The 20978-nt window shown below is 47.4% G+C and overlaps 1 protein-coding gene across 8 annotated transcripts in view; it reads right to left on the bottom strand.

Moving 5' to 3' along the window:
- cadm2b (cell adhesion molecule 2b) overlaps positions 1–20978 on the bottom strand; it is a 154761-nt gene that overhangs the window by 13131 nt on the left and 120652 nt on the right. For 3 of the 8 annotated variants that reach the window (XM_076976143.1, XM_076976141.1, XM_076976142.1), the window contains exons 4-6: positions 7065–7217; positions 6280–6417; positions 1287–1448 (exon numbers count right to left, since the gene is read on the bottom strand). In XM_076976143.1, coding sequence (XP_076832258.1) covers positions 1287–1448; positions 6280–6417; positions 7065–7217 — 453 coding nt within the window. Of the gene's footprint in view, positions 1–1286; positions 1449–6279; positions 6418–7064; positions 7218–7929; positions 8743–9582; positions 9762–10423; positions 10512–19983; positions 20120–20978 lie in introns of those variants that run through there. The other 5 variants (XM_076976145.1, XM_076976144.1, XM_076976146.1 and 2 more) reach the window with 5 other exon arrangements.

Here is a 20978-nt window from a genome sequence, read left to right as displayed (position 1 = left end):
AAACCCAGGCAATTACACAAATGTTGGTCTGAACATGCAGACAGAAATTACAATAGTTTCCTACACCTCTGAAGCGTAGTACAACTGATATTTCACACAGAAAAACGAGCTTTCCTGAGAAACATGATCCAAATGTTTCACGCAAAACCTCATTTGCCCTGCGGATTTCCAGCTGGTGCCATACTTTGCCTAATTACTTTTTTAAAGTAAACATGAATAAATCTTCTTTTGCAACATAATGAATTATGGCGCTCCTGAAACAGTCGGTGCCCTCGGTGCGTTTGTGAAAGCAGAGATGTGGAGACTGGGGTTGGGGGTTTGGTGGTGAGGTCGGTGGTTTGGGGTTTGGGGTCATGTAGATGGGGGTTTGGGGTTGTGTGGTTGGGGGTTTGGGGTCATGGGGTTAGGGTTTGTGTGGTTGGGGGTTTAGTGTTTGAGATTAGGGGTTTAGTGTTGAGGTTGGGGGTTTGGGGGATGGGGTTTAGGATTGGGGGTTTGGGGTCATGTGGTTGGGGGTTTGGTATTAGGGGTTGGGGTTGTGTGGTTGGGGGTTTGGTGTTGGGGTTATGTGTTTGGGGTTGTGTGATTGGGGGTTTGGGGTTGTGTGGTTGGGGGTTTAGTGTTTGAGGTTGGGGGTTTGGGGTCATGGGGTTAGGGTTTGTGTGGTTGGGGGTTTAGTGTTTGAGATTAGGGGTTTAGTGTTGAGGTTGTGTGTTTGGGGGATGGGTTTTAGGATTGGGGGTTTGGGGTCATGTGGTTGGGGGTTTGGTATTAGGAGTTGGGTTTGTGTGGTTGGGGGTGTAGAGTTTAGGGTTGGGGGTTTGGTGTTGGGGTTATGTGTTTGGGGTTGTGTGATTGGGGGTTTGGGGTTGTGTGGTTGGGGGTTTAGTGTTTGAGGTTGGGGGTTTGGGGTCATGGGGTTAGGGTTTGTGTGGTTGGGGGTTTGGTGTTGGGGTTATGTGTTTGGGGTTGTGTGATTGGGGGTTTGGGGTTGTGTGGTTGGGGGTTTAGTGTTTGAGGTTGGGGGTTTGGGGTCATGGGGTTAGGGTTTGTGTGGTTGGGGGTTTAGTGTTTGAGATTAGGGGTTTAGTGTTGAGGTTGTGTGTTTGGGGGATGGGGTTTAGGATTGGGGGTTTGGGGTCATGTGGTTGGGGGTTTGGTATTAGGAGTTGGGTTTGTGTGATTGGGGGTTTAGAGTTTAGGGTTGGGGGTTTGGTGTTGGGGTTGTGTGGTTGGGGTTTGGTGTTTAGGGTTGGGGGTTTGGTGTTTCTGGCGGTGTGACTCACAGTGGACCTCCAGCACCTCCGTGACTTGGTGAGGGGTGGAGTTGAGAGCCACGTGCTCCACGCTGCAGGTGTAAGCGGCTCCGTCATCATTCCGGTCCACCTGAAGGCGTACGGTGCTCCTCACCATGAAGGATCTGCCAGTAGCGTTCACCTCCTTTACACCTGTCACAGTGCACACCAAGGAGAGCACGTCTGAGTTCTCCCCGGGACCAAGAGCACTAACCGTTTAGATCTTCACACTGGACACCACATCGATTCTGACACTGCTGGACGTCATCTCATCAGCACAATATGCAGCAGCTTTTGAAGTACCACAGTTCACCTGGGATTTGGCCTAGTACTACAGATCAGCTGGGGTTTAGTCTAGTACTACAGATCAGCTGGGGTTGAAAACCACCACCCAGAGCCATAAACAGCAGAGTGAGAAGCCAGGACGTCTCACTGCACGTCCACAGCACATGACCTGCCAGCAAATATGGGTGAGGATCTCTTTCTTGTGCTCTCTCTTATACACACACACACACACACACACACACACACACACACACACACACACACACACACACACACACACACACACACACACACACACACACACAGCAAGCACAAACAGAAATTGTAATCCATATTTTCCTGTTTACCCTCTATACAAAATATTATTTTTTTCCCTACACCTTTAACATGTCTTCCATCTAGATGAGTGTGTGTACAGAGCAGGGCTGTTCTGTGTGTTAGCAGTTCAGAGCAGGGCTGTTCTCTGTGTGAAGCGCTGTTCTGTGAGCAGCTCTGTATTATCCTGATTCTGTTGGTCTATTGGCAAGCCTTTCCTCTCTGAAGCTGAAGGCAAGAGTCTGGGATGCAGGGTTGGGATGAGTTTGTCCAGGTGACGCTTTAAAGGGCATTTACAGAATTCAATTTTGGGTTCTAACATTTTAATTATGGCATAGAAAACTGGCAACATTGTGGAAATTATTCTTTCAAATTGAGATACAAAATTCATCAGTACAATCCTGTTTGATTCTGTTTGTTTAAAGGTTTGGCATTAGTCCTTTCTGTGTATATTTTATGTATATATTACATTTTTATACCTATTTTTTTTTACTGACATTGTATCTGTGAGCTGTATCTTGTTGAACTGCAGGTCACAAGGCAGCGTTGAGGGTCTCTGTGTAGCAGAACACTGGAGCAGAATGATAAACAGCTGCGTAAGTGGCCGTTCAGACGTCAAACTGGCCCACACGGTGGGGAGAACCAGTACTTTTCCCTCCAACAATTCCCAATGAAACCATGGCAGCCAGCACATGACACAGCTGAATCCACAACCTGAAATCAAATCTGTGACCAGATGAGCCCCCACAGCTGATGCCAGTGATCCATGTAATGCACTGAAAGATGGATATAAATGCACATGATGAAAACAAACAGTACTGCAGCTCGGAGAACTCGTGTTCACACACCATCCAACAAGATGAATAAAACAAACCAGGATCAGTACCGATGGCAGTTATCAGATACTATCTGACTCATCTGAGACTTAAGGGTCTGAAGTTAAAGCAGAGGTTACTGGATGGCTTTACACTCCAGTCACTCGCACTCTCTCATGACAGCTGAGAACAAGTCCTCTCTCTCTCTCTTTCTCTCTCTCTCTTCCTCTCTCCCCTGTCTCTCCCTCTTCATCTCTCTCTCCCCCCTCTCCCCTTTCTCTCTCCCACTCTCCCTCTCTCTCTATATCTTTCTCCCTCTCTCCCTCCCTCTCTCTCTCTCTCTCCCTATATCCCCCCTCTTTCTCGTTCTCTCTCTCGTTCTCTCCCTTAGTTGCCACCTTTCACTTTAACACAGTTCTGACTCTCTGAAGGGTCTGTTCAGAACATTGGATCTTAGGCTGCTTCAAGTAACTGACATTTTTTTTTTACTTGAAAAGTTGAAATTTCTCTGAGTTCTGTTTGAAGTGTTGCAATAACACGTCAGGCTCCAGAGACCTTCATCCATTTATAGCACCTACAGTACATTACTGTATCATTTCATCCCCAGATGAACAACCGCTATATGTCATATATTTAGAGCATAGCAATGGCCATACATTCTTAAATAAGCTTTGGGCTGTTTGCTAATTGTGTTGCTGCTATGTTTTCTACTAACATGTGCACTACGGTTTACACAACTGTGCACCCTCTCTATGAGAGCAGATATCTAACACAAACTTCCTGTTGTAGTTAGCTCTTTCACACACTTCCTGTTATAGATAACTTCCTCTGAAGATCTCCAAAACTGACTTTCATTACAACACCATCATCCACTTTAATGATGACAGATAGAAATGCAAGAAACTGCCTTTCCACAGGGATGGCGGGAGAAGGTACACTGATGACTCCCACGGACCCATTTTAATTAAATACAGGCACATCACCCTGCAGGAGTAAATTGCAGAGTTAAGAGTTCAAAACTGTCATAAAGTTATAAAGTGGCACAACTGACATAAGAATACAGGAAGATGCTTATCTAAACAAGTACGGCGTATCTTGGGACAAGGTCTCCAGGGATCTGGCCCGAGATGCTAAAACCTGTTCTGCATACCCTACATCGCAATTCTTCATTAAGGGCGGCATCACGGTTCTCCTGCCCGTTCCAGAACCGGGGCTTCCTGGATTGCTTCGTGTCAGACACTCCACTGGGGCTGTGACACTGACGGGGATGACTGGGTCTGCACCTTCACATCAGACTTGATCAAGGAAAAGTTTCCTTTGATGGAGGGTGACTGACAGGCTTGGACGCTGTGCAGCGGAGATGTGGTGTGAGGTGGAGGTGTGGTGTGATGTGGAGGTGTGAGGTGGAGGTGTGGTGTGATGTGGAGGTGTGAGGTGGAGGTGTGAGGTGAGGTGGAGGTGTGGTGTGAGATGTGAGGTGGAGATGTGAGGTGTGGTGTGAGGTGGAGGTGTGGTGTGGGGATGTGAGGTGTGGTGTGAGGTGGAGATGTGAGGTGGTGGTGTGAGGTGGTGGTGTTGAGGTGGAGATGTGAGGTGGAGATGTGAGGTGGAGATGTGAGGTGGTGGTGTTGAGGTGGAGATGTGAGGTAGTGGTGTGAGGTGGAGATGTGAGGTGGTGGTGTTGAGGTGGAGATGTGAGGTGGAGATGTGAGGTGGTGGTGTTGAGGTGGAGATGTGAGGTGGAGATGTGAAGTGGTGGTGTTGAGGTGGAGATGTGAGGTGGTGGTGTTGAGGTGGTGGTGTTGAGGTGGAGATGTGAGGTGGTGGTGTTGAGGTGGTGGTGTGAGGTGGTGGTGTGAGGTGGAGATGTGAGGTGGTGGTGTTGAGGTGGAGATGTGAGGTAGTGGTGTGAGGTGGAGATGTGAGATGGTGGTGTTGAGGTGGAGATGTGAGGTAGTGGTGTGAGGTGGAGATGTGAGGTGGTGGTGTGAGGTGGAGATGTGAGGTAGAGGTGTGAGGTGGTGGTGTTGAGGTGGTGGTGTGAGGTGGTGGTGTGAGGTGGAGATGTGAGGTAGTGGTGTGAGGTGGAGATGTGAGGTGGTGGTGTGAGGTGGAGATGTGAGGTAGAGGTGTGAGGTGGTGGTGTTGAGGTGGTGGTGTGAGGTGGTGGTGTGAGGTGGAGATGTGAGGTGGAGATGTGAGGTGGTGGTGTGAGGTGGAGATGTGAGGTGGAGATGTGAGGTGGTGGTGTTGAGGTGGAGATGTGAGGTGGAGATGTGAGGTGGTGGTGTGAGGTGGTGGTGTTGAGGTAGAGGTGTGAGGTGGAGATGTGAGGTGGTGGTGTGAGGTGGAGATGTGAGGTGGTGGTGTGAGGTGGAGATGTGAGGTGGAGATGTGAGGTGGAGATGTGAGGTGGTGGTGTTGAGGTGGAGATGTGAGGTGGTGGTGTGAGGTGGAGATGTGAGGTGGTGGTGTTGAGGTAGAGGTGTGAGGTGGAGATGTGAGGTGGTGGTGTTGAGGTGGAGATGTGAAGTGGTGGTGTGAGGTGGAGATGTGAGGTAGAGATTTGATGTGGAGGTGTGGTGTGGAGATGTGAGGTGTGCCATGAGGTGTGAGAGTGAGGTGTGGGAGTGAGGTGTGGGAGTGCCTGCTTCAGCTCTCAGCCTGAACCATACGCTGGGTTGACACCTACATATGCTTGATGAAATAATGCCTCACTGAAGTCTTCAACCTTAATATAATGTGCTAAAATGCTGTTGTAACTCAGCTCATACTGAGGACTCAAGGGTTTGACCTTGAGATATGACAGATGTGCGTTCTACACAGCAGGACTTTTCATAGTTTAATCTAAATAAATCACATGTACATAGCTAATAGGTGAACCCATATTTATCATACATCGCAGATTAAGTTTACGGATCTAGATCACGGCTACTCGGCCAGCATAACTGTCCCCATTAGGATGCGTAAGACAGAAGCAGGTTCCAGGTGAGTGATCTTACTGCAAGAGGTCCAACTCTGCGCTGGCACTGCTCACCTAGGTGTTGTGGTGCAGCTCTGGTCTCTTGATATGGTCATAAATCAGGAGGTCATGGCTGTAATGCCAGCTGGTGTCAGTGCTGCAGTCATAATGTCGTTTCTCCAGATGCTCCAGAGGATCTGTCTATGTAATCACCATTAGCTGAGAACAGGAGTGTGTGTTAACTGTGAGGTGTGTAGTGAGCTGAGGACAGGAGTGTGTGTTAACTGTGAGGTGTGTAGTGAGCTGACAGGAGTGTGTGTTAACTGTGAGGTGTGTAGTGAGCTGACAGGAGTGTGTGTTAACTGTGAGGTGTGTAGTGAGCTGACAGGAGTGTGTTTTAACTGTGAGGTGTGTAGTGAGCTGACAGGAGTGTGTGTCTAAGGTGTGTAGTGAGATGAGGTGTGTGTTACCTGTAAGGTGTGTAGTGAGATGAGGTGTGTGTTAACTGTAAGGTGTGAAGTGAAATGAGGTGTGTGTTAAGTGTAAGGTGTGTGTTAAGTGTGTGTTACCTGTAAGGTGTGCTGAAGTGGCCATGACAGATACTTACCCTGCACCTCCTTATCATTGCGGAACCATCTGATGTTGGCGGCTGGTTTGCTCCCAGTAGTTATGCATGTGAGTGCGACTTCCTCTCCCTCAACCGCAGGTCTCGTGAAGCCAAATATTTCTGGCTTCTCTGGTACACCTGAAATCAAGAGATATTACATCTAAAGGCCTCCTCACATATTCTGTTTTTCATGACAATGTATCTAAGAGATTGTAATGTATAGTGGATCTCTAACACCGATGACAATACCAATGATTACATCAATGACGATACCAATGATATCACTAATGACAACATCAGTGAAAACTCCACTAATGACAATACCACCAATGATACCAACACCAGTGTCAACACTAGCAATGATGAAAATACTAATGACATCACCATTGAAAACTTCACGATGACACACCATTAACACCACCAATATGAAAGGTTCAAGTTCCAGGAAGTACATATACCGCCATGCTGATAAATAATGTAGGCATGTCACCTTGGCTAACAGTGACTGACAGACACCGCAAATGTAAATATATGGTCGGAGTGGTGCACCCCAATGATAGTCCTGGCACAGTATTACACTTCATCTACCTATGCTAACAGTCCCCAGAGCCCAAAGGCCAGACCCATCAACCACCATGAAATACACGCCGTCGTTTACACGTGTCCCTGTGGTGCCAGAGATCCACTCCTCCATCGGCTGGCCTTAGCACCGTCACACTGGGACTGACCTCAGCGCAGCGGATTGACGAGGGGGGGGGGAGACGGTGATCTATGAACACATTTACCCAGGACCGTGAGGAAGGCCTTGGAGGTCTTGACGGGCATGGTGAAGAGGGAGCACGTGTACTGGCCCTCGTCCGACAGGGACACGTCACTGATGCTGATGGTCAACTCCTTCCATGACGCACGCACCAGTTCAATCCGGTTGTCCCTCAGCGCTTCAAGAGAAAACACACAAAAACACAAGAGTGTTAGTTCGCCACATCAGCCAATCACAACGCTGCGTCTACATGTCACAGTAATCAGTTCCAAACAGGTGCAACAGGTTTTCAAAATTGAAGAGGAAATGAATGACGGAAGATGAAATATTCTGGTGAGGTGAATTAGCGTTAGCATCTCGCACGTATTACTTATTATGATCTCACTAATGTCTCCTGATTTTCATTCCTCACTCATGTCCTGTGCTCGTCGTAGTGTGAGTCTACACGTTTATGTGTGTGTTATATGTTTCTCCGTGCACTTCGAGCGCAATTTATGTTAATTATTAAAGTGACGTCTGCTGAGGTGAGGATTCCGTGTCTCATCCTTCGCCCGGCCCGCACGTCACATGTACTATATGCAATATAACTTAAGACACAGCTGACAAGAATCAAAAGGTGAGGATAAGGGGTGTGGTAACTGAAAACAAGGTAAAAACTAAAACAATGAAAGAACCGTTAGGAGGGAAACAAAACCTAAATTGGCAGGTGGGGGCGGAGCTACACGTGACAATACTATATATTTATTATCTTAAGTTAATATTTACATAATTACCCAATCAACATCAACAGGTTCTGTTATTTTTAATTACTGGTAGATAATTTATTACAAATCACTGTGTAATCTGGTGACAAATACACTGAAGCTGGACTTTCCTTCAAGGCAGCTTACCATCAAGGTAGTTCTGTTGTAACTTTACCATCAATGTAGTTCTGTTGTAACTTTACCATCAAGGTAGTTCTGTTGTAACTTTACCATTTTCTCACTATTTTAAAAAACAAGCCACCGTGTTAAACACAAAACTGTGTTTAACCACAACTGTTCTTTAGGTTCTCTGTGGTTGAGAAGCCGTACTGATGCACCCAAGCCCAGTACCACCTCACTCGTTCAGCAGAGTCCTCATCTCCACCAGCCGGCCGCAGTTCAAGACAAAGGAGGCCCGAGTTCTTTATTCAATCCCCTTTAATTTCCTGTAACCTAATTTCAGCTTGCAGTCTTCAGCATCAGCTCATTAAGACATCATCCTGTGAATCGCAGTGAATTCCCTGACACAGCTTCCTTGAAGTGTGCCCGCGCGATCCTTCCGTCTCCGATAACGCTGAGAGCATCCACGATACTCGTATCCATTTTTTGCGAACTGCAGTAATTATAAAATAATATGCAGCAATGTGTCAGAGCTTGTAAATGAGCAGTGATGTGAGTCCACTCTGTCTCTCTACACACCAGAGCTGCATATAACATGGCAGATTTCTGGAGGGCGAATCAGATGCGTTCGCTCGCTGCCTGAGAATAAGGGGCTTTTGTGAGATGGTAAATGCCAGGGGGGTTTGGCAGGCACCAGTGGCTGAGGCGGATAAAAGCGGGAGGCAAGGTGATGAGCTGGGAGCTAGCGCCACACTGCACCCTGAAGACAGAGCAGCCAAGCCTGCCGAGACGGACACCATCAAAGGCTCGGACCAGATGACTCGGTACCACCAGCCCGTTCTGCCACAGACACAGAGACAAGGGGCTGAGTGAGAGCACGCTGGACTGTGTTGTTTCTAGAGAATGAATGAACACACACATACACACACACACACACACACACACACACACACACACACACACACACACACACACACACACACACACACTCACACACAAAAACACACATGCATGCACATATGCACACACACACACACACACGCATACACATGCACAGACACACACACACACACACACACACACACGCATGCACATACGCGCGTGCACACACACACACACACACACACACACACACACACACACACACACACACACACACACACACACACACACACACACACAATAAACTTGAGATGCAAGGTTCTATTCGTGCTAAATGTGGAGGAGAGTGAAACCTATCTGGCGTTACAGATGGCAATGTGACTGCATGCTGAGCGTACAGCACACCCAACACACCACAGCACACAGCACACCCCAACACACCCAGCACACCACAGCACACCCAACACACCCAGCACACCCCAACACACCCAGCACACCACAGCACACCCAACACACCCCAACACACCCAGCACACCACAGCACACCCAACACACCCCAACACACCACAGCACACCCAACACTTCACAGCACACCCCAACACACCCAACACACAGTACACCCAGCACACCCCAACACATCCAGCCCCTACCCAACACACTACAGCACACCCCAACACACCCAACACACAGTACACCCAGCACACCCCAACACATCCAGCCCCTACCCAACACATAGTACAGAACCAAGCAAAACAGCCATGTTAAATGCTAGTGTGTGGTTAGTTGGAAGGGCAAATACCTCTCACTGTCAGAAGTCTCAGGAAATCTAAAAGATGTGTCCGTAACTGCCAGCTACAGTGAAGTTTGGTGGTTTGTCTTGTTTTGACACAATGAGGTTAAGCTCACAACGTTACCATAAATCCACAGAAGGGCTAAAATGTACAAGAGTCTGAATAACCCTAAAAACAACTGTTATCAATCCAACCCAGGCAAACCAGAGCTGGCAGAAACCCTATGCCCCCCCCCCCCCCCCCCCCCCCCCCCCCCAAAAAAAAAGAGATCAGAATCCGGACAGTTGCCCAGACTTCACTGTGCTTTGTCACAATCCCAGTGAAATGCCAATGCTGAGAAAAGGTCTTTTTTTCCCTCTGAGCTTAAAAAAGGCAGCATGATGAAACGTTTAGTATCTGCCGTCTCTCTGATTTCCTCTGTGCTGTTTATTGCACTTAGAGAAGGGTGTAAATCCCGAAAGCTGACCTTGTGTTCTCTCTCTCTCTCCCGCACTCTCTCCCTCCCTCCTTCTCTCCCCCTTCTCTCTCCCTCTCTCTCTCTTTCTCTTTCTGCTGATGAAGGTACCAGACATTACCAATCAAACACAGCACTCATTTGGTTTGGGCCGCATGACAGTGCCCTGTTGCAGATCATAGCTTCAAGTATTCAGCACGTGTTCCTTCACAAATGGTCCATTAGTGTCTGCACAGCTCACGGCTGACTACGGCACATTTTACCAACTGCTCAGGTCTGGGTGAAGAAAACCAAACCACCTTAAAAACTCTATATTGTACCGAGTGGCATTTGAGAATTCTGAACAAAGAACCAATTACAATGTCCAACATGAAAAGAAAAGATATTTATGTTACCCGAGAAAAACCTTACAGTTGCTGAAACATGACCGACAGACTTCCATCCACAGGCAGTAATGCGGCACCGTTGACTGGGTCTGGTGCTTCGTTCCTTAGTGTTGTGGGGGGGGGGGGGGGGGGGGAGGCTGTGGGGCGTGGGCGCTACATCTGCGTTATTAGTCCTGGCAGTGATGCAGCCAGACAAGCCAAGAGTTTCACTCTGTGCAATTAGACGACTTTAACTGCTGTCTGTGGCTGGTCAGTACCGGCGCAGGCAGTGATGATTACAGGAGTCCAAGTCTGCTGTTATCACTGTGGACAGGAAAATGCTACCTACAAACACCAAAGACCTCAAAGCCTTTTGACACATGGCGATGATCACAGGTTAAAAGAGATTCCAAAATGCAGGTGCATTGCTAAGATAGTGTGTAACTGAATGGACGGGTTGGGAGTCAGGGTGCAATAATGGGGCCAGGACAAAGGGGGAGCTGTGGGATTTGCTGCGGTGAAATGCTGGGTTCATGGGGAGAGGAAGAGGACCCTTTAAAAGCTGGGCCTGTGGAGGGCCCCGGAGAGTTTTTTTTGGTCTCCTTCGTGTCAGCAGTGGGTAAGGTGGATGGTGTGCAGTTGGTTGTTTTGTTAATTTTAGCAATTTATGTATGTTTGTGATTGGTGCGGCCTTTGAGTGCCAGCATCAGGCCAGAACAGGCTTAAGCTCTGGTCTCTTTTATTAGTTTAGTTTGTGTGTGTTTATTTGTTTACTTGTGTTAGTTCTGTTTGATTGTCCACGCCAGGGCGGCCGACCTGTGCTGGAACTCTGCACACCTTCGGCCTTCCCCAAGTGGCTCAGCCCGAGGTCCCGTAGTTGTAGTCCTTGCTTCTCGGCGGTTTGTGGTGGCCTTCCTTTTTTAAAATTAGCTCTAGCTTAAGATCAATAAAGTAATGGTGTATTTTTAATTACTTTAATGTTAATGTTAACTTGACCAGTATTGGGGACTGCAGGCTGTAGCCATTGTGTATACGCCTACCACTGGGCCTTGGTGGGACATTTGATGTGTGGGTAGCTACTAATATGGAGTGCCATGTATGAATTTCGTGTGCGGTGTTTGTAGTGGTGCCATTTGTGAGCCTGGAATAATATTGCACTTGGAACTTTATCTCGATTGATCTGGTGTGTTTTTTTGGATTTATTTAAGGTCCCAGTGGTGGGTGGCAACCTCTGACTCCTCCTTCCTTCTCCTAAGAGCCTGGTTTTGAATAAATTGTAAACCTTTTGACACCTGACTCTTCATTGTCTCGCGTGGTCGACAGAACCTGGTTACATTTTTGGCGTAGTTCGGCAGCGACCAACTTAATTGTAAGGCGATTGAAGATGTCTCAGAGTGAAAATGAAGGAGGGGGGAGACCAAGGTCTTTTTCAGTGCCTACCTTTTTCCCATTTATGATGCCTTGTGCTAAATTTTCTGGGGGTAAAGGGACAAATGAAGGTACATTTAAACAGTGGAAAAATGACATTGAAATGTGGTTTAGAATGTATGGCGTCCCCGCTGAAAATCAGTTAGACTGGGTATTAAGTTGTTTGGAGGGGGAAGCGAAGAGAGAAGTGGCCATTTTGTCTGCTGATGAGAAAGATACTGTTGCTAAAGTATTCACAAAGTTGGCAAGTTTGTATTCTAGTGCTGTCCCTGCTTCTGGTTCACGCTCGCTGTTCTTCAACTGTAGGCAGCAGGCTGAAGAAAGTGTGAGGGCTTTTGCCCTCCGCCTACAGGAGTCCTGGCAGAAGATGATGATCCATGATGCACAAAATATCTTGAACCCGGAGATACTAATGCGTGATCAGTTTGTTGCAGGGCTCTGTGATGACGGCCTGAAGAGAGAGCTAAGAATGAAGGTAACATTGAATAACAATCTTAAGTTTGCAGAGGTGCAGAAGGAAGCTATATTACGGGCAGACCTGGAGGAAAATGAGCAAGTATGTTGTGGAGCGGTGAAAGCAACTACATATAAGAAGCCTTGGGAAGATGACTTACAAAAACTTAAAACTGAACTTAAGTCAGAACTGGTGAAAGAGGTAGAGACTCAAGTGAATAACCTGTCCCAATCTCTCCTGCAGGGAATAAGGGAGGAGTTCCGCAAGGCGAAGCTTGAGTCACAGCCAATTCAGATACCTACTCCCTCCTTTGTGCCACAAAGATCCCGTAGTTTTTCACCAGGCCCTAGGCAACAGAAAATGAGGGTCCAGTCCAGGCCCAATGAGTATGACGAACAGGGACGGCCTATTTGTTACCAATGCCGAACCCCAGGCCACATTGCACGCCAGTGCCCCGAACAAAACCCCCCTGCCCCTTTAAACTAGCTTGCCCCACTGTTGTGGATCTAACAGTGGGCCAAACAGCAAATGATCCTTCCCCCACAGTGACCCAAGCATGTGATCTGCAAACACCCGTGCCCCCTATTGGCCTTGTAGGGCACTGCCCCATGATCCAAGTCTTTATGGATGGCATTGAAATCTCCTGCCTACTAGATACTGGCTCCCAGGTGTCCATGGTGCGCCAAGAGTGGCTACAGAGACACTTTGGCCAAGACGGCCAGCACCTGAAAGATCCAGCTTCCTGGCTGAAGTTGAAGGCGGCGAATGGTAAGGAGATTCCCTACCTGGGGTACGTAGAAGTTCAGATGGACATTGCTGGGGTGACATTGTCGAACGTGGGGGTGATCGTAGTAAAAGACAGCTGTTTAAAAGTATCAGGTCTTGTAGGAATGAATGCGATTAAACAAGTATGGCAAGTTTTATTCAAGAACACAGCACCTTGCAAAGTGAAGATTCCACCAAAACTAAATGATCCTGGCAAGACCCTGTGGCAGGAGGCCATGCACGTTTGCCAGAAGGAGCAAGGATTCGTCACCCCGGATGGCTTTGTCGGATATGTCCGTCTTGCCAGCCATCGTCCTGTGGCTATACCTGGTAACCGGGAGCTGCTACTGAACTGTCGAGCCAGGGGCGGACCAGGAGGTCGAGGGTATGAAGCCTTGATGGAGCCACTGCCCACGCAAGATGGACTCCTGGTAGCTCGGGCCCTGGTGACGGTTGGGGGCGGACGGACACAGGTACGAGTGCGTAACATCAGCAATGGCCCTCTAGTCATTTACCCCTATCAAAAATTAGGCAAAATATCTTTGTTGGACTCTTGTGAAGTTTTTGATGATGAACCTGCATTTGAAATTGTGAGAGGTGACAGTGTGGAGGCTCAGATGTCAAGTGGTGCTGAACCAACCCTACACTCGAGTAGCAAGACGGACATGGATGCCTTACCACCATTCGACCTTGAAGGAGTTGCTCTGTCAGCAGAACAGAAGAGCAAATTGGCCACCTTGCTCAACAAACATAGAGCTGTTTTTTCTCAGCATGAGGAGGATTACGGCTGTACAGATACCATCTCTCACAGAATTCCTACGGGAGATGCAGCTCCCATCAGGCAAAGGTATCGTCAGATCCCCCCAAACTTGTACGCTGAGGTCAGGGCCTTGATCAAGCGCATGCTGGAAGCTGATGTCATCAAGCCAAGCTCAAGCCCATGGTCATCACCCATAGTCTTGGTTCGCAAGAAAGATGGTTCCATCCGATTCTGCGTGGATTATAGGCAACTGAACCAAGTTACTAGGAAGGACTCTTATCCCTTACCCCGAGTAGAAGAAGCTCTAGCCAGTTTGAAGAAGGCCAGCTGGTATTCTACATTGGATCTGGCGTCTGGCTATTGGCAGGTCAAAGTGGATGACAAAGACCAAGAAAAAACAGCCTTTACCACTCCCATGGGGCTTTTTGAATTCCAAAGGATGCCCTTTGGATTATGTAATGCACCTGCTACATTTCAGCGCCTTATGGAGAGTTGCTTGGGAGAACATAATTACCAATCACTGTTAATCTATTTAGATGATATTATTGTTTTGGCGGCTGATTTTGATACTCATCTTGATCGTCTTGATTATGTGTTCTCCCGCCTCTCTGCCCAGGGCCTGAAGCTGAAACCTGACAAGTGTAAACTTCTCCGTGATAGTGTCCAGTACCTCGGCCACATTGTGTCTGCAAATGGAATAGCCCCAGATCCGGGTAAAGTGTCAGCAGTCCAGCAGTGGGAAGTGCCAGTTACACCAACTGAGCTACGAGCGTTCCTTGGCCTTGCAGGGTATTACCGCCGATTCGTCAAGGGGTTTTCCCAAACAGCAGGCCCTCTCCACCGACTTTTAGGCGGGTACCCAGCAAGGAAGACCAAACCCAGAGTGCCAGGGCCTGCTTGGCATTGGACAGAAGAATGTGATTTGGCCTTCTTAGGTCTAAAGCAAGCCTTGACCCAGGCCCCAATCCTGTCCTTTGCTGATTTCAGTTTGCCTTTTCTCCTTTATACAGATGCTAGCCACCAAGGCCTGGGTGCAGTACTCTCACAGGTCCAAGAGGGCCAAGAAAAAGTTATTGCCTATGCAAGTAGAGGCCTGCAAGGTGCTGAGCGTAATGATGCCAATTACAGTTCTTTTAAACTGGAACTACTAGCACTGAAATGGGCCATTACAGAAAAATTTCATGAATACTTGCTCGGTTCAGACTTTGTAGTTTATACAGACAATAATCCTCTGGCCCATCTTTCCACAGCTCGGTTAGGTGCGGTGGAGCAGCGCTGGGTGGCGCGACTAGCAAGCTATAAGTTCCAGGTGAAACATCGCTCCGGAAAGTCTAATGTCAATGCTGATGTGCTCTCTCGTTACCCCCTTGGAACCCCAAAGGCATCAGAGGAACAGGATGGGGTGGAGGTTCCAGGCTTCCAAGATGTGACTGTGGAGGTGGTCCAGGCATGCTTGTTGGGGGTGTGTGAGGCAGAGTCCACCCTCGAGCTAGCAAAAGCTTCATGGATTGGAGAAGGCTGGTCTGCTGACAGGTGGGCCGAGGGACAACAAAAGGACCCAACAATCTCACGAGTTCTGTTTTTTTTGCAGACCAAACAGCCATTGCGGGCAGCCAAACGACAGTTAGAGAGTCCCCAAGTGCTGCGCCTGTTGAAGGAAATGCCCCGTCTACAGCTGCGAGAGGGGGTACTCTACAGGCGAGTCCAGGACTCAAAAACGAATGCCCTCCATTTCCAGCTCATCTTACCCCAGAGTCAACAGCAAGAAGTCTTCACTAGCTGCCATGAGCATATGGGACATTTTGCTGCAGATAAGATATGTAAGACACTTCAAACCAGGTACTACTGGCCCAATATGTTTGCAGACACCCAGAGGTGGTGTTTAGAGTGTCCTCAGTGTGTGTTAAGAAAAAAGCCCACTAACTCAACAGTTAGTTTGACACCCATTACAGCCTCTTACCCTTTAGAGCTGATTACCATGGACTTCCTGTCCCTAGAAGCCTCAGTAGGCGGATTGGAAAACATCATGGTCCTTACTGATCATTTCACAAAGTTCGCTTGGGCTGCTGCAACTCGGGACCAGACCGCAAAAACAACAGTGAGGGTGATGTGGCAACAGGTGATCCAGTATTTTGGATGTCCCGCCCGATTCCATGCTGATCAAGGACCAAACTTTGAAGCGGCTGTGGTGAAACAACTTTGCGACTTGTATGGCTGCAAAAAGAGTCACACTACCCCATACCACCCAGAGGGTAATGGCCTCACAGAAAGATTCAACCGCACCCTGCTGGGAATGTTGCGTAGTCTGGTGGAGGAAAAGAAGAGCAGGTGGGCAGATTACTTACCAGAAATGATCCATGCTTATAACAACACGGTGCATACCTCTACAGGTTACACCCCCTCGTATCTCATGTTTGGAAGACATGCACGTGCACCAGTAGACGTTCTTCTGGGGGGTCCGTTGGAAGAATCAAGCACAGTTGGAGAGTGGGTCCAGAAACACCATGAGCGCCTGTACTTTGCTTATAAAAGAGCAGGTGAGTTGAATGCAGGGGCAGCACAGAAGCAAAAGAGGCAACATGATGCCCAAGGGGGGCTGGGTCCATTAATGATGGGAGAAAGGGTGCTGTTGCGTAATGTGGGTCCCAAAGGGCAGAGTAAACTTGCAAACTATTGGCATAATGTACCCTATGTAGTGGTAAAACAACCTAATCCTGATGTTCCTGTGTATGTGGTCAAGCCTGAACGGGGGGAAGGGAAGGAGAAAGTTTTGCATAGGCGGTTGCTTCGTCCTTGTCCTTTGTCACTACAAGCCCTAGCGCAGGAAGAACGTGGCAAACCTGAGCCAAGGAGACAGTCATTCATGTGGATGCCCCCACCAACCCGATGGTTGCCCCCTTGGCAACGTGCAGGTCCGTCCACTGCATCACCAGTGGAAGAGTCTGTGGCTGTGGGGTCTGAGGAGCTGCGGAGGTCTCAGCGCAGTTCGAGGGGGATCCCACCCCAGCGTTATGGGCAAGGGGACAACTGACCGGCAGCACGAGGATGTGCTGTGAAAAGGTGGTGGGGGATGTAACTGAATGGACGGGTTGGGAGTCAGGGTGCAATAATGGGGCCAGGACAAAGGGGGAGCTGTGGGATTTGCTGCGGTGAAATGCTGGGTTCATGGGGAGAGGAAGAGGACCCTTTAAAAGCTGGGCCTGTGGAGGGCCCCGGAGAGTTTTTTTTGGTCTCCTTCGTGTCAGCAGTGGGTAAGGTGGATGGTGTGCAGTTGGTTGTTTTGTTAATTTTAGCAATTTATGTATGTTTGTGATTGGTGCGGCCTTTGAGTGCCAGCATCAGGCCAGAACAGGCTTAAGCTCTGGTCTCTTTTATTAGTTTAGTTTGTGTGTGTTTATTTGTTTACTTGTGTTAGTTCTGTTTGATTGTCCACGCCAGGGCGGCCGACCTGTGCTGGAACTCTGCACACCTTCGGCCTTCCCCAAGTGGCTCAGCCCGAGGTCCCGTAGTTGTAGTCCTTGCTTCTCGGCGGTTTGTGGTGGCCTTCCTTTTTTAAAATTAGCTCTAGCTTAAGATCAATAAAGTAATGGTGTATTTTTAATTACTTTAATGTTAATGTTAACTTGACCAGTATTGGGGACTGCAGGCTGTAGCCATTGTGTGTACGCCTACCACTGGGCCTTGGTGGGACATTTGATGTGTGGGTAGCTACTAATATGGAGTGCCATGTATGAATTTCGTGTGCGGTGTTTGTAGTGGTGCCATTTGTGAGCCTGGAATAATATTGCACTTGGAACTTTATCTCGATTGATCTGGTGTGTTTTTTTGGATTTATTTAAGGTCCCAGTGGTGGGTGGCAACCTCTGACTCCTCCTTCCTTCTCCTAAGAGCCTGGTTTTGAATAAATTGTAAACCTTTTGACACCTGACTCTTCATTGTCTCGCGTGGTCGACAGAACCTGGTTACATAGTGTTTCATAGAAGTGTCTCGTTTTATCCCAGAAACAATACACACCACACTAAATCTGACTGAAAAAGACAAAGGAAAGAGATTCTTTTGACTGTTGATCATTTTAAGAAACATACTAGCATAGCATTAGTACAGAGCCATTAAACATACTAGCATAGCATCAATACAGAGCCATTAAACATGCTAGCACAGCATTAATACAGAGCCATTAAACATGCTAGCGTAGCATCAATACAGGGCCATTAAGCTGGGTTAGTCACTCACTGGGAAGGAGCCTCACAAACAGAACTTCACTGCAGGTTTCTGTCTCATCATTTTACACCACAGAATGAAAAGGCAGAGGAAATTGAACTGTATTCTCGTGTTTGCTTCCATGAATAAGACATGGCCATAAGTAGCTAAAAACTAATTTTAAAATGGAACCTTTAGCGCCATAAAAATTTTAAAGCCAACAAGCAATTTACCAAAGCTTTTCTAAACTCCAGGTCTATATAAACGGATTCTGGACTTTCAAAAAAATGTTATTCACTAAAATATTATGATTCATAGTTTCTTTAAGGAATCAGATGGATAGCGCCATAACTTTGTAGTGTGCATTTCCAGTCCAGGTGAAGGCAGTGAGGAATTGTTACACATTCTTCACAACCAACCCAAATGTCAGTTATTTTATTGCATCCATCACCTTATTAATCAGTCATGGAAACATACACCCTTACTGAAATTAATGGAATTAAGATGTCTTTTTCTTAAGTGTTGAGTTAATGCTGTTTACCAGAAGTCTTTTTCAAATGTCACACAGCACTTAACACTTTATTTGTCTGCTGTTAATACTATAATGAGCCTATTAGGATTCTGTCTATCTCTGTGTACAGTGGACAGATTTAAAATGTCCAGTTACGAGCACACAGAAGCTACAGTTCCCACATCCCATGTAGATATACGGCAGGTGTTGACTAACGCAGTGCTGTTCCCACATCCCATGTAGATATACGGCAGGTGTTGACTAATGCACTTGTCCTTGGATTACAGCGCAGTGCTGCTGAACCTTGTTTTCTAATTTCAGGTGGTTTATGGGCAAAGCGACAGGCAGTTTTGGAGATATTTAAAAACATTAAGGTCTTATTATTGTTTCCGAATTATAAAAGTTAACATTTTAAATTCATTTCAATTTCAGAGACACCAATAATATATGTAAAAAGTATATGTAAATGCTGAAACATTTTTAAAAGTAGATCACCACACCTACAGTATGCGGCAGTATGCGTATATTTGTACACTATATGTAAAAATGCAAGTACGTTACAGTCACCTAAATATCCACTCTGAAGTCCAGATGACACTTCAGATGACCTTGCAGACACAGTTTACCTCTAACAGAACCCCCGCTGATATGGGGCTAATACATCGGCTGCCTAACTTGGGCTATATCATTTAACACGCACAATTTAACCCTGTATAAATGACGTAACTATACATTTGCACCAGGTCTGCAGAGAAGATCTCAGCTATCAGTCATGATGACCTTCCTCTGATGCTGCAGCATGCGGACTGGTAGATGCGGAGCCGGGGGTAAACACATCTTCTGCAGATCTTCTGTACTAATACCAGGAGAAGCACACACAGATGAGTGGGCCTTTGACCAACACTGACCCCAGGATGAGGGGTAGCGGGGCAGGAAGTGGGTGCAGCTCGGGTTCTCTTTAACACAAGATGCACTTGCACACTTACTACTCTGAACAGTCTATTGTATATTTATGGTTATGGCGCACGGTAATGGAATTTTCGATCATAAAATCTAATGCACCCTCCATGGCTGTCGGAATCTCCTTGGCTAATGAACAATTTAATGAGTCCATTAATGCAGTAATTTAGAAGATAACAACATTTTGATTGCCCTGGGCCAATTAAGAGCCTACTCTGCATTTGACCTTTTGAACAGTTTGAGCTGTGTGCACCTAATGAATGTCAGGAACCAGTGGCAGCTCCGTTTAGGATAGGTGTGTTTGTTTGTTTCAAACGAGGCTTGTCCTGACCTCTCTTACACTGCCCTAGTCTATTCCCAATCAAACCCGCACCCCATATGACAAAGCTGTGCTGTGTTTCCAAGCCTTTACATCACACAGCCTAAGTCTGAATTATATCTCTCGTATTTCATCCTAAAATTGTCCATCTATTATTCATCACTTATTACACAGAGCTATAAAAAGTACTTACTCTCATTAAGAAGTGCAAAATGGATTTCAAGCATGCTTTGCAGGTGTTGTTATTCCATAAACAGGACACAAACAGACGAACCAGTAAATCACGTTGCGTTGTGTCGCGTTCTAATTTGTTCTTCTGTGCCATGATGAATCATAAGCTCCCCGTGTTTTAGCGGAGCGCCTCTGAGGGAGACATATGGTCTACGCCGATCTCTTCCATCGTGCCAACTCATCACTGTGGAGATTCGTTCAGCATTCACCCCTAATGGCTTCAACGATAAGATCGATGCGAACACTGGCACAACACACTCGCCATAGTGGTCCGATGACATCGCGTCCTGGTCAGCGTGTGCACGCCGCATCAGGAATCAGCTACTTGTGCATAATACATGAGATGGGCATGGACCCCAGAGTGTAGTCTGCCTGAGCAAAGGAGCCAGGCAGATGAGTTTTAGGACAGGCTTGAACGAGGACACAGGAGTGTTATTTTATTATTTTAAGGACAAACACACACACACACACACACACACACACACACACACACACACACACACACACACACACACACACACACACACCTCCTGACTCTCCACACTGGAAGAGACACTTTGCTGAGTGGGTTGTTGTCAGATATAGACGTAGCGTAGGTGTTTTCCTCCCCCACACTAGTGATAGTAAGGTCAGAAAGGAGATGCGATGCGGTGGACTCCATCCTCTTCCACAACCCGCTCTATCTGCTCACTCAAAGACATGGAGCTCGTTCCTCTAGTAATGTGCTATTTCACCTTGGCGGGGCTCAAATGTCAGCCCATCTGCGCTGAGCCTATACGCCGTCCACAAGCTCGTTGGCCTTCTGAGCGAAAGACTCCTCAGTCTCTGAGAGCTTACAGCTCACTGAGAGCCCAGACGTAATCAGGCCAGCCATCTCCTCTGATCCGGCTACAATGCAGCTGCTGTGTCGCAACTGACCAGCACACGTGCCTGGGGCTAAAGGATCCGAGTTGTCCA

This window comes from Brachyhypopomus gauderio, chromosome 16 (genome assembly GCF_052324685.1).
Source record: "Brachyhypopomus gauderio isolate BG-103 chromosome 16, BGAUD_0.2, whole genome shotgun sequence".
NCBI lineage: Eukaryota > Metazoa > Chordata > Actinopteri > Gymnotiformes > Hypopomidae > Brachyhypopomus > Brachyhypopomus gauderio.
Note: the sequence above shows the minus strand (reverse complement) of the source record. Positions and strands in the feature narration are given on the sequence as shown.